Source organism: Erpetoichthys calabaricus, chromosome 5, assembly GCF_900747795.2.
Source record: "Erpetoichthys calabaricus chromosome 5, fErpCal1.3, whole genome shotgun sequence".
Classification (NCBI taxonomy): Eukaryota; Metazoa; Chordata; class Cladistia; order Polypteriformes; family Polypteridae; genus Erpetoichthys; species Erpetoichthys calabaricus.
In genome coordinates, this window is record NC_041398.2 from 246,687,995 (window position 1) to 246,702,691 (window position 14,697).

General features: G+C 44.8%; 1 protein-coding gene across 6 annotated transcripts in view; it reads right to left on the reverse strand.

Annotated features, from left to right (window-relative positions):
• The window catches only part of gab1 (GRB2-associated binding protein 1), a 166,469-nt gene that overhangs the window by 41,772 nt on the left and 110,000 nt on the right, over positions 1 to 14,697 (reverse strand). For all 6 annotated transcript variants that reach the window (XM_051928157.1, XM_051928158.1, XM_051928154.1 and 3 more), the window contains exons 2-3: positions 8,299 to 8,593; positions 546 to 753 (exon numbers count right to left, since the gene is read on the reverse strand). In XM_051928157.1, coding sequence (XP_051784117.1) covers positions 546 to 753; positions 8,299 to 8,554 — 464 coding nt within the window. In that variant the 5' untranslated portion in view covers positions 8,555 to 8,593. The remainder of the gene's footprint in view (positions 1 to 545; positions 754 to 8,298; positions 8,594 to 14,697) is intronic.

Genomic DNA, 14,697 nt, shown 5'->3' on the forward strand with positions numbered 1-14,697 from the left:
CCGTGAGCTGGATGCCAGTCTATCACTCGGCCAGTTACGAATGAGAACACAGGTTTGATCGGCCAGAGACCAAATTTCCCTCTGGGGACAAATAAGTTCTATGTTTTGATCCAGTTGCTCCATGTTGTCACTCGCTTGGTTGTCTCAAGGTTTCCAATATCAGCTCCACCACCCTGAAGTTTGCCCCAATTGTCACAGCCCTTTATGTGAAGAAGTGCTTCCCGGCTTCACTCTAAAATACACTTCCCTTAGTCGCCACTAGGTGACCTCAACTAAGCGGCTCAGCTGAATCAGCGGTCAGGACTGCTGTCTTGTCAATTGTGTGTTTTGGATTCCCACAGTGACTGGAAACGCAACACCCACCCCTCACACACCCAAGTCTCCAACGGAATGGGCAGCAGGAAGACGGAGAGCGAAAACGAAGGGAAAGAGAAAAAAGGAAACTCCATTTGGTACAGGAGATGGCATTCAGATTTCATAACACACCGTCATGCAGACACCAGCACCTCTGCCACCCTTTGCTGACCCCACCCCAGGAAACTCACCTTTCTATCTCAGGTTTCTTCGTTTCACAGTTGGAAAGCCACAGGTAGTCATCCGGTTCCCCCTGGCTGGACGAGGACTCCAAGGGTCGAACACTGACCGGCTGGTAGGGAGGTGGAAAAGCTCCCATAGAGGAGGCTGCGATCACCCCTGGGTTGGCAAAGGGAATGTCGGCCGCTCCGCCAATAGGGTTGGAAGGTTTCACCGAGTCTGTGGACAGGAAGGAAGGACATCGGTTAGTGACATTGGTGACGTCTCACTTAAAAAGGTAAGATGTGCTTCTCATGAAGACAACCAAGTGTGTGACCTAAAAGTGATCAACGGCCGACAGTCAGCTTAATGAGCGGGCACAATAAATCAGTGCCAAAGGCTTATCACATACATAGGACTTCATATTTATTAATCACTGCTATAGGGGCAGTGCCCCTTCATGGCATACTGTCATGTAATACGCATGTGTGTGACGGTATGAACATGTCACACACACATACAGATATTATACAGCATATGCACCCACACACACACACACACACACACACACACACACACACACACACACAGAAATCTCGTATTGTGCCTTGGATATCTGAGTAACTATATAGCACCTTTCACATCTCTCTGTTATTAGTGCTTTTTATATCTGTCTATTAATTCACATACTTAAATATAGCACCTTTCATATGCCATCTTGAACACCTAGTGCTATACAGCATCTTTCACACCATTTGTAGTGCCTTTCCCATCTATATGTTGTATGTCGAGTACTACATGCAAGTAACTGGACTCTGTGACAGTAAGGACCCCATAAACCCATCTGTCGATCATATAGCGCCTTTCACAGTATGGAGCTGTCCACATCTGTCAGTCTACACTGTCAGTCTTGTATAGTGCCTTTCATAGCTATCAGGAAGTCTACTCAGCACAATTAACATCTACTTGTAGCAGTGCTGTTAAATAAGAACTGCATCTCCCAGCAGTCCTTGTTGGGGCTGCTGGGGTCAAAGGAGGTCAAAAGGAGGGCAGAGAGGAAAAGGAAAAAAAAAAGTTTGTTTTGTTTGGTGTGTTGTGTTTATCTGTCGTGCTGCCTGCCGTTATTGGAACTCTAATTAATCATCGTGTCCTGGACTGTATTTGTTTGTTGGGGTCTGGATCGTCTGTCTACCTGTGCGCTGAGGACTGTGTTGGAGTCATTGGTTTTCCGGAAGAGTGGAGCGCTCCTGAACCATCCATCCGATTTCATCCTTTCAGTAACTACCGGTAGGACTGTGTTTTCCTTCACCCTTTCAACCTACAGATCGCTGGACTTAACTTCATCACCTCTCATTTTCATCCGGTTTGGTTTTCATGGACTTTGCGGTGTGATGTTCGTGTATATATGTTAAACGTAATATCGCCGAAAGGGTCAGGGGTGGTTTTATTGTTTTTCATTCAGTTCATTTTGATTCATTATATTCTTAATTGTTTGTCTTTCCCAGTGTGCTTTATTGGTCTCTGTTGTGAGTGTGTGTGGGTCGATCCAAGGCTGGGGACGTTCCTGGGATCTCTTATATTAAAATAAATAAATCACCGTCACCTTTGAAGGTGTGAATTTTAGCGGCCCCTGACCGCTACATGTTATTGCTCTCTCTTTGTTCTTTATAGTGCCTTTCACATCGATCTCACATATGGATAGTTGACATCGATATTTTATTTGGCTCCTTTCACATTCCCTCCTAGTTTCGTATGATTCATATACATATCTTTATCGGTTTGTCTAATATAGTGCCTTATAGCTAAAAGCTCCTATGTAGCACATTTCACACATCTGTCTCTCTCTTATCCTTTATAGCGCCTTTCACCTGTCTGTCTGTCTGTTTGCCCTTTCACATCTTACTCTTGTAAGCCTGCACAGCACATTTTACATCTCTCTTTCATATAGTGCCTTTCACATTTCTCTGTCCTATATAACGTCATTTATATTTAACTTGTTTATCTGCATTTCTTATATAGCTCCATTGTTATGCATCAATTATATAGCGCCTTTAACAGCCATCTGGCAAATGTCACACCTGTCTCTCCCTTATAGTGCCTTTCACGTTTGTGTCATATAGCATCTTTCACTTGAATACTCGCACAGCACATGTTACATCAGTCTCCTACATAGCACCTTTGGCGTCTCGATGTCCGGTATGACACTTTTATACTTACCTGTTTGTAATTTATATAGTGCCTTTTCTATTACCTAATATATGGTGCTTCATGGCTGTCATTTAGTACACTCCTCATCTCTCTCTCTGTCTCTCTCCTTTATAGTGCCTTTCATATCTGTGCTTTCGTGGTATGTCACATCTACAGTGCAGCGTCTATGTTTGATATATAGCGCCTTTCACAAGTGCCTGTTCTATATTGCGCTGTTCTGATTTCTCTCATCTGTCCTGCTGTTTATCTATTAAATCCCTGTAGTGCCTTTCACAGCCATCTGCCCAGCTGCTATTCAGGCCTTTTCACATCTCTGTGCTTTACAACACCTTTCAAATCTCTTATATAGTGCCTTTCAACTCTGTATATCATAAAGCATCTCTCGGTCCTAAATAGAGCTGTTCACATCTGTCTGTCAATCTGTCTCATTTAGAGCCTTTGTGATTACCGTATGGTGCCTTTCGTACCCATCAAGGTGCCATTTAGCTACAGTTTACATCTGTCTGTCCTTTATAGTGGCTTTCATATTTAGCCATTTATTGTGACAAATATAAAAAAAGAAAAAAAAAAAAAAAAAAGAGGACAGCTTGCTTTAAGGGGGCAAATACTTTTTCATGTCATTGTGGCACTTTTTACACCTCTGTGTATTCTTTATAGTGCCTTTCACATCTCTCAAATCACACACCACCATTCACATCTCCCCATCTATCCTTTTACACGATTCTATCATACAGAACCTCTCATGCCAGTTTATACTTTTATAGTGCCTTTCACATGACTATCATACAGAACCTCTCACGCCTCTGCTTATCCTTTTATAGTGCCTTTTACATCTCTCAATCCACCACCATTCACATCACCCATCTACTTCTCCTTTATAGTGCCTTTCATGTATCTGTATCATACAGAACCTTTCACGTTTATTCTTTATAGTGCCTTGCACAACTCTATCAGACAACACCATTCACATCTCCCATCTCCCATGGTGCCTTTCACATGTCTGCATCACACAGAACCTCTCACGTCAGTTTATCCTGTATAGTTCCTTTCACAATCCTCCATCTATCCTTTATAGAGCCATCTATATCTCTCAATCACACACCACCACTCACATCTCCCATCCATCCTTATAGTGCCTTTCACATGATTCTGTCATACAAGACCTTTCACACCTCTGTTTATCATTTTATTCACATCTCCCATCTATCCATCCTTTATAGTGCCTTTCACATCTGTCAATCATACACCACCATTCACATCACCCATTTGTCCTTCCTTTATAGTGCCTTTCACATGATTCTATCACACAGAACCTCTCACATCAGTTTATCCTTTATAGTGCCTTTCACGTGTCTTTATCATACAGAACCTCTCACATCATTGTATCGTTTTAAAGTGCCTTTCACATCTCTCAATCACACACACCACCATTCACATCGCCCATCTATCCCCCCTTATAGTGCCTTTCACGTGTCTTTATCATACAGAACCTTTCACATGCTTATCCTTTATAGTGCCTTTCACATCTCTCTGTACCACACAGACAGTCACTTTCCCCGAAAAGCATTTTAACCTCCATGACTAGGGGGCGGGGAGTTGTGTAGTACAGGAAGGTGCTATATAAAATAAAAGTCCACTGTCTGGCGATGAAGGAGCCCAATGGATATCTGATCGGTATGCCACGCTGGTGAGAGAAATGCCCCTGAAAAAAAAAAAAAAAAAACCAAAGGAAGAGGACATGGGAGGACACCGCCGTTCAGCCAGGGGGCAGGCACCGAGCCGAGCCAACGTGGCGGGCGAGGCCACAAAGCAGAAGTGTGCCAGGGCTGGGGAAGTTGGAATGACAAATACAATGCATATGTCTCTGCTAAATGCCATTAGGTATGGGATTCATAAAAGCAGAGTTAATGTTCATTTTAGTGTAACCCTGAAATTCTGGATATGCACTGAATTATCATTTTCTCTTCATGGCTCCACAATCCCCACTAACCCCTACTTTCTCTGCTGTTCTTTTTCCGGTTTTCTGTGGTGGCGATTTGTGCCACCGCCACCTGATCAGGGCACCGTGTAGTCCTTACATTGATGGATTGAAGGCCAGAGGTCCACATGACCATCATCATCATCAATTGCATGAAGCCTAAAAACCATGAGGACTGATGAAGATCATAAATGTTAGGGGGGGCTGGGTGGTCTTGTGGCCTCGGAACCCCTGCAGGTTTGATTTTTTTTTTTTTTTTTTCTCCAGCCCATCTGGAATTTTCTTTTTTCGGCCTTGCTTTGTTCTTTGTTACTTAGTATTGCCTGAACTTATTTTTTATATTTTTCTTCCTTCATCTTGTAAAAGCACTTTGAGCCACACCATTTGTATGAAATGTTGTTGTTGTAATGTTTGTGATGCGCCACCTGTTGGAGTGACAGATGCAGTGGACTTTCTTTCAACAAATGTTTGTGACGTGCCATCTAATGAAATGACAAATGCAATTCATAGATCTCTGTTACAAGCAATTAGGCATGGGATTCATAAAAGCAGAGTTAATGTTTGTGATGCGCCATCTGTTGGAGTGACAAGTGCAGTGGATTTTATTCCAGCAAATGCTTGTGATGTGCAATCTAATGAAATGACAAATGCTTCAGTCCTCAGTTAATGACTGGGTTGTCAGCCTCCAAGTGTCTTAGGGTGACACCACAAACTGTGCCCTCCAGACTGTTTTCATCCCTTGCTGGTGCCCCTGCTCTACTGCTCTTGCGGGGTACGCAGTATGTGCCTCAGTTGTGGCCCCTTAGACTACCTGCAGGACTGGACCTCTCTCTGGTCACAAAGAAAGAATAAATGAGGTGGGTTCATTCTGCCCGAGACAGAAGTGACCATAACAAGCTGAATAAATGATCAGGTACCCCCATTTTTCTACCACTCTGTAACCTCCCCAAAAGAAAATCCCCAAGATGTCCACTCATCCCCAGGCCTCTTCCTCCTCCTTCTTCTCCTGGCATGAGGATGGATGACTCAGTCACTGGGTGACTTTGGCCTTCAAAGCTCATGCGTTTGTCTCGTCAGCCTCTCTGATTCACTCCCGCGGCGGGGAAGCCCCTTCATTCGCGGAGCGTGGCCGCCCACTCGGCCTCCTGAATGTCCCCTTTGACGTTCATGAGGACTTTTCGCTTCTAATTTTACTCTCTGCTGCTTTTCTAACAGCCATTAGCGTCCTTGCGGATAATTCAAATGACTCAAGGACACTCTGGAGGCTTCCCAGTGCCGAAGAGAAAAGGCTAATGTTGTCGGCCGCGCTCTTGTTCGGGAGGCAGTGCGTGACTCCTTGTGCTTCCTGCCCACTGCTGCTTTAGAGGGCACGGCAGGCCATACTCTGATAAAATGTCACTCATTCAACAGGAGCACGACGGGGACACTGAGAAGGGATGAGCTAAGGGAGCGTGTCTGCGCAAGCACAGGGAAAACTGAACGTACGTTCGTCTGTCCATTGTAAACCCACCTTGTCTAGATGGAGCCATGCATTCTCAGTGGTGCTGGGTACTGAACCCATCTGTCACTAGCGAGACATTAGTGGAAGGGCGAGAGGCAGCGAGAACTTTAGAAGACCACTGGAGGGAGACGGCAGGCTGTATGGATTAGAATCGGTCAAACGGACAAATAAGTGACACAAAAAACAGCCTGGTGAAGTTCTGAACTTGGATGTCCGGCAAACATGCAACGTGATGTCACTCGCTGGCACAGACTGGTTACAGATTCTAAAGTGGACCTGGGTGTGAGAGGGCCCTGCAATGGACTGCAGCCCAATATGAAATGCGGGGATGGATCAAGAATTGCATTACATGTAGGGTTAGGACTTGCTGCTCTGCCCACCCAAGAAATCTAAGCAATCCACACAGACCTCAGCATTAACATGTGCAGTGCACCCTCTGTTGGAATGCACTTGTAATACAATGTAGGAATAAAATGCATTAGACTTTCCATTCCAACATATGGCGCATCACAAACAGCTGTAGTAATAACACTTTGCATTTGCCATTCCAACAGAGGCGCATCGCAAACAGTTGTAGCAATAAAATGCATTACTACAAATGTCTGTGAAGGCCAAAGCATTTGTAACTGCAACAGATGTCCGGGAGGAGTGCAGGGTTGGCAAAATTTTGGAGCGCAACTTGAAATGCTGCTTATTGCATTAATCCAGATTTGCATAGACTGTGATGACGGCAAGCTGTGTGGATTAGAAACAGGCAAATGAACGTGTAAGCAGCACCAAAAACATCCCGGTGTAGATCTCACTTGTATGTCCGGCAAACATGCAACAGGATATCACTTGCTGGCACCGTCACACACAAGAAGTTTACATTTAGTAACCCGATTCTAAAATGTGTCCGTCTATGAGTGGACTCCGCAAAGATCCACGGCCCAATAATGGAATACTGGGCTAGATCAAAAATTGGACTATGTGGGGCTGAGAGCAGCACGTTACTATAGTTAGGACTAACATGGGAAAGGCGCTATATAAATAAAATGTATTATTATTACTACAGCTGAGCTACCCCATCTAAGAGGGGTTAAAAATCCAAGTAATCATTCCAACAGTGTACCCTCTGTTGGAATGTACTCTGTAATACAAGTAGGAATAAAATGCTTTGCATTTTCCATTCCAGCAAATGGTGCATCACAAATAGTTGTAGCAATAAAATGCTTTGCATTTTCTATTCCAACAGATGGTGCATCACAAACAATTGTAGCAATAAAATGCTTTGAATTTTACATTCCAACAGATGGTGTATCACAAATACTTGTAGCAAAAAAATGCTTTGCATTTTCCTTTTCAACAGATGGGGCATCACAGATACAGTACTTGTAGCAATAAAATGCTTTGCATTTTCCCTTCCAACAGATGGCGCATCACAAACAATTGTAGCAATAAAATGCTTTGAATTTTACATTCCAACAGATGGCACATCACAAATAGATGTAGCGAAAATAATGCTTTTCATTTTCCTTTCCAACAGATGGGGCATCACAGAAACAGTACTTGTAGCAATAAAATGCTTTGCGCTTTCCTTTCCAACAGATGGGGCATCGTAGATACAGTACTTGTAGCAATAAAATGCTTTGCGCTTTCCTTTCCAACAGATGGGGCATCGTAGATACAGTACTTGTAGCAATAAAATTCTTTGCATTTTCCATTCCAACAGATGGCGCATCACAAACAATTGTAGCAATAAAATGCTTTGAATTTTCCATTCCAACAGATGGCACATCACAAATAGATGTAGCGAAAATAATGCTTTGCATTTTCCATTCCAACAGATGGTGTATCACAAATACTTGTAGCAAAAAAATGCTTTGCATTTTCATTTTCAACAGATGGGGCACCACAAATAGTTGAAGCAATAAAATGCAGTACTACAAATATTGCATTTATGAAGACCAAAGCATTTGTAACTGCAACAGTTGCCTGGGAGATGTGCAGGGTTTCCAATATTTTTTGCCCATAACATAAAGCGCTGCTTATTACATTTATCCAACAGCAGGCCCACCATGACCCACAGAGACACCCGAAGCACAAAAGCTGCCCTTACCGTCATCAGTAGAGTTGAACCCGCAGATGTCACATATGCACCTCACCCACTTGTTCATCTCCTCCTCTGTGTCCGCCACCAAGTAGAAGATGCGGTCGATGGTCTTGATGTCAAATATAAAGCTGTTCTCGAGGTCCTTCTTGTTGAAGGTCAGGCCGGCGTCGACTTGATCGCACAGGTTCAGATCGATGACGCGGATGGGCTTTTTGGTGTGGTCATTTTTGTAGTACTCCAGAACGTCTGGGTCGCCCGTCATCCGCCCGCTGCGAAGAACAAACCATCGCTTCTTCCATGCCTGGGAAAAAAATAAATAGGAACAGAAGATGGTGAGGTTGTCTGCCGATTCCCTTGTGCTGCAAACTCTCGAAAACATTACCATGAACTTCAATAGTTGAAAAAGCGAAGGTGTTCATGAGTCCCAAAAGTGACCCCTGACCCCAATGCCCAGTCATGTCAGTAGGTAATGGAATCTTTGAAGAGGCACATCCCTTCACTCATGACACGGCCATTTACCGGCTCCTATGAACTGGGGGGCTAATTTTTAGATGCTTGTCCATCATTGTTGGCTTGAAATAATGCAATTGGCTTAGTTCTCTCTCTCAATCTCTCGTACCCCTACAAAACCTTACTTTGTTTTAGTAAATCCCGTATCACCGTTAACTTAAAACGATGTCACACGTGTACATCGAAGGACCTTATCGCAGGCTCCGTTGAGGTAGGTAATAACCCACCTAGATGACAGGGGGCGCTGTTGCTAACGCTGTGTTCATCTTTCATCACAGCGCAGAGGAGCCGCCCACCCAGTGAAGTCCTGTAGCCCCGCCCCTTCTGGTCCTGCAGACATGAAAGCCCACCAGAGCAGCCCTTGAGACGGAGCTCCTCTAAGAGGCGACAAAGCCTCAACTTTGCTTAAATTACTAAACCCCGCTGAAGGAAATTCTTTTTTTTTTTTTTTGCATATTCTTGTCTTCGCACAAATAAAGGGGGCGACCCGGTTGGTGCCCCAAAAATCTTTCCGCTGATCTGAACTGTCATTCCTACACCCGGCCACAATGGAAAGAAAACTCAAAATGATTACCCCATCTTTTCACAAAGCAGACCCCCCATCAATGACCCCATTTTTCCACAAAGCAGACTCCCAAACAATGACCCCCATGTTTTCACAAAGAAGACACCCTCCAAACAATGACCCCATTTTTTCCACAAAGACCCCCCAAATAATGACCCCATTTTTTCACAAAGCAGACCCTCCAAACAATGACACTATTTTTTCCACAAATACCCCTGAAAAAATGTCCACATTTTTTCACAAAGACCCCCCAAACAATTACCCCATTTTTTTTTACAAAGCAGACCCCCAACAATGACCCCATTTTTCACAAAGACTTTCCAAACAATGACCTCATTTTTCCACAAAGACCCCCCAAACAATGACCCCATTTTTTCACAAAGCAGACCTCCCAACAATGACCCCCGAAAAAATGTCCCCATTTTTTTCACAAAACAGACCCCCAACAATAACCCCATTTTTCACAAAGACCCTCCAAACAATGACCCTATTATTTCCCACAAAGACCCCCAACAATGACCTCATCTTTTCACAAAGCAGACCCCCCCAAGGACTGTTAAAAGGCAATGTGTTTCCATAGCAGAACTGCAGAATGGAAGCGGGCTGAGCACCATCTGTTAGAATTCGGATGTCACACGCTGTGACTTCATGTTGTAGGGTATGTCAGACTCGTCGACTGGGGTAGCTGATCTCGTCAGTTTCCACGACTGAAAAGTTAGCAACTGCTAATGATGACTTTCCAGAACAGTCCTGCCCGCCCCCTTTTTGTGTCAGCCAATAGCATTTCTGCCGGACAGATCCGGTGCCATACAAGGGCATGTCGAGTTCAGCCGTAGTTTCTGCTTTTTCTCTTGTATGTGTTTCACGTGCGCTTACTGTCTATTCTGACTGTATTTCATTATTTAATATTTAATAATATTCCAAACCAGTTAACGCACCAGCAGACCTTTTCCAAATGGCCCCTCGCACTTCAGTTCCTAAGCTTGATGACTGCCCGTCCCGGAGAAGGCATCAGCTCAGTGTGGGGGTCTCCCTGGCCTGACAAAGCACTTTGTGTCACATTTAGACCTCGGGGGTGGGGGAGGGGAGCAGTCAATAAGCTAAAAACTGCAAAATTCTGCCGTCCCCTGCATCAGCCCACCCCGCCCCCTCCCCCCCCAGGCACTTATCGAAATTCAGTGGCGTTTAATGGATGTGTGACAAAGACGAGAGGTCAGGGGTTTTCAGGTCAAAGCCAACCAACTGCAGCTGATGAGGCCTGGGAGAAGGTCTACCCTAGGATAAGGGAGCCGATACCCGCTTATAGTGCCAGCTCAGGCAACCTCTGCACTCATGTCACCTGTCACATAAATGTCACTAAATAAAAACAACAGCTGATTTGCATCATGAGTCACACTCCTGCTCACAACTGCCAGTCGTGTTCCTGGTGTGCGTCACGGTGGGTGCCGGTCTAACCAGAGTTTCCAGGGCCAGATGCCTTCCTGCGTGCCTTGGGGTCTTCTTTCACTTGGCCACGTGCAGCACATCTCTGCATGGAGGCGACCAGGCCAACTGACTGGTGGTACAGTTAGTACTACCTGGCCAGTTTGTCTAATCTGGTGGTCTTTGGGATCCGGGTGGGAAACTGGAGTATTCAGTGACGCCTACTAAAAGTGATGATGATGATGACCAGAGAACCACTCCTGCACAATACAAGTACAGATAAGTCTTCTTAGCAGCTGCCTATTAGATGGTAAGGCCAGACAACCCACCCTGCCAAGGTACGACATTAATAAAGCCACAGGGCAGTGGGTGACGATACAAAGTGGTGCTGAGCAATAATCGTGCATATACGGGGGGCTTGGGGGCTATGGCATGGTTGAAAATAAAACTGGGGGCTGAACAGGTCTGCCTTACAGACAGATGGATCAAAGACCCCTTTGGTTTTGAGTAGGGCCTGGGCACCCACCCTGGTAAGGCACATTATTGACATGGCCACAGGGCATTTGGTGATCATACAAAGTGGTGCTGAGCATTAACTGCTCATATCAGGGGGCTTGGGGGCTACGGCACAGCTGAAAACAACACTGGGGGCTGAACAGATGAATCAAAGTCCCCTTTGGTGTCCAGTAGGGCCTGGGGACCCACCCTGGCACAACACACTATTATAATGGTCAAAGGGCATTAGGTGATGGTACAAAGTGGTGCTGAGCAATAACTACATATATCAGGGGGCTTGGGGGGCCATGGCATGGCTGAAAATGATGTTCTGGGGCTGAACAGGCCTACCTTAGAAATAAATGGATCAAAGTCCCCTTTGGTGTCTGGTAAGGCCTTGGGACCCACCCTGGTAAGGCACACTAGTAACATGGCCACAGGAGATTCGGTGATCATACAAAGTGGTGTTGAGAAATAACTGCCCATATCGGGGGGCTTGGGGTCTATGGCATGGCTGAAAATAACTCTGGAGGCTGGATGGATGGATGGATCAAAGTTCCCTCTGGTGTCCAGTAGGGCCTGGGAACCCACATTGGCAAGAAACATTATTATCATGGCAATAGGGCATTAGGTGATGATACAAAGTGGTGTTGAGCAATAACTGCTCATAATCGGGGGGCTTGGGGTCTATGGCATTGCTGAAAATAACATTAGAACATCAGAACAAAGGAGAACAGGCCATTCCGCCCAACAATGCTGGTGGCTGAATAAGCCTGCCTGACAAATAAATGGATCACAGCCCCCCTTTGGTGTCCGGTCAGGCTTGGGAACCCACCCTGGTAGGGCATTAGGTGATGATACAAAATGGTGCTGAGCAATAACTGCATATATCAGAGAGCGTGGGGGGCTTTGGTATGGCTGAAAATAACTCTGGAGGCTGAATGAATGGATCAAAGTTCCCTTTGGCAGCCGGTAGGGCCTGGGGACCCACCCTGGTAAGGCACAATGAATATATAAAGTGGTGCTGAGCAATAACCAAGCATATATGGGGGGCCTGGGGGCTATGGCATAGCTGAAAATAACACTGGGGCGGAACAGGCCTGCCTTACAAATTGATGGATGGATCAAAGACCCCTTTGGCGTGTGGTAGTGCCTGGGGTGACTCACCCTGCGCCAAGGCACATTACAGACATGGCCACAGGGCATTCAGCGATCATACAAAATGGTGTTGAGCAATAACTTCCCAAATCGGGGGGCTTGGGGTCTACGGCAATGCTGAAAATAACATTAGCACAAACAAAGGAAATTCAACATGGCTGAACACAAGCCACAATGAGACCACATGACACACTCTTAGAGAAGAGCTGTAATCCAGAAAGGTATAAAATAAAAGTATTACTCAGAGCAGGCGAGAAGAAAACGCTGAGCCGGCAGTGTTAGATCACCGATAGTGGTGTCCTCCCATCATCCCCAGGGCACTCCTGCTGCATGATGGGAATTGTATTCCCCACGTCGGTGCAGCTTTACAGGTTGCTCTCATCCGCCACTGCCTCTCTCTCCCCGATTCGCTGTATGTATGCCGTATATTTAAAGATGGACCAATGGCAACACACGTGAAAAAAGTTTTGTAAGACCGTTAGATGGATGGGTGGATAGACAGACAGGCAAGCAAGCAAACACACAGTCGGAAAGACAGACAAACACACATACAGACAGCCAGACAGACGGACAAATGGAGAGACAGACAAAGAGACGGATGGACAGGCAGCTTATGATATTATTACAGATAATAACTAAGATCAACCGTACCACAAATAAACTTGAGCCTGGCTATGCCATAACAATGTTAAACGGTGACCGACGAGCTCCTGTGCCATCTCTGAAGAGGCCAATGACATGGCAGTGCCCCAAGAGGGCTGCAAAGCAGCATCAGGTTGTGTGCCAGCACATGCCACACAAAAAAAACTTGGCCGAGATACGCCACGTGCATTCTTGCCTTCATGCTGTCATCGCCACTCGTGGGGCTTGTGCAAGTGCTACGGAATGTGATGGTCTCACCTCTGTGGAATGTGATGACGTCTCTTGATGGCACACGTGGTCAGGCCTGTCCAGAGGCCTCCTGCCTACGGGCTACCTGCACCACTAAGAAAATACAGAAACGTGACGAGAGGCGATTGTTATGTGACACGCCAGGCTATTCAGTGCCTACCTGCTTGCATCCAGAAAACGGCCCACTGGGGATGCCTTCAGAGGTAATAATGCTGCCTTGCTGGCACGGGCGCAGTTTTTGAAACATTGCTCAGCCAGGCATTTCCTGAGCCCACCTACACCCCCCCCAATAGTGTAGCATAAATATCTTTAACCAGTTTGGGAGCTTGGCAGACCAGCACCTTCAGATTCAAGGATACCACTAAGGGTGGGCTGTCAGTTATAATGAAACATAACATTCTCAGAGTCACCTAATCCAGGCCGTGCTGTGAGGACTTCCCAGGCAGCACTGGGTGAAAAGCAGGGACAAACCATAGATGGGGGGCATCTGGTTATTAGATAGATAGATAGACAGACGTGAAAGGCACTATATGATAGATACTTTTTAATAGATAGATAGACAGACAGATATGAAAGGCACTATATGATAGATAGATTGATAGATAGATATAGTGCCTTTCACATCTGTCTATCTATCTATCTATCAATCAATCTATCTATCATATATTGCCTTTCTAGATAGATATAGTGCCTTTCACATCTGTCTATCTATCAATCTATCTATCTATCATATATTGCCTTTCTAGATAGATATAGTGCCTTTCACATCTATCTATCTATCTATCTTATAGTGCCTTTCACATCTATCTATCTATCTATCTATCATATAGTGCCTTTCACATCTGTCTATCTATCTATCAATCTATCTATCATATATTGCCTTTCTAGATAGATATAGTGCCTTTCACATCTATCTATCTATCTATCTATCTTATAGTGCCTTTCACATCTATCTATCTATCTATCATATAGTGCCTTTCACATCTGTCTATCTATCTATCAATCTATCTATCATATATTGCCTTTCTAGATAGATATAGTGCCTTTCACATCTGTCTATCTATCTATCAATCAATCTATTTATCTATCATATATTGCCTTTCACATCTGTCTATGATAGATAGATAGATAGATAGATAGATAGATAGATAGATAGATAGATAGATAGATAGATAGATAGATAGATGTGAAAGGCACTATATGATAGATAGATAGATAGATAGATAGATAGATAGATAGATAGATGTGAAAGGCACTATATGATTGACAGACAGACAGACAGACAGATAGATGTGAATGGCACTATATGATAGATAGATAGATACTTTATAATAGATAGATAGACAGACAGACAGACAGACAGA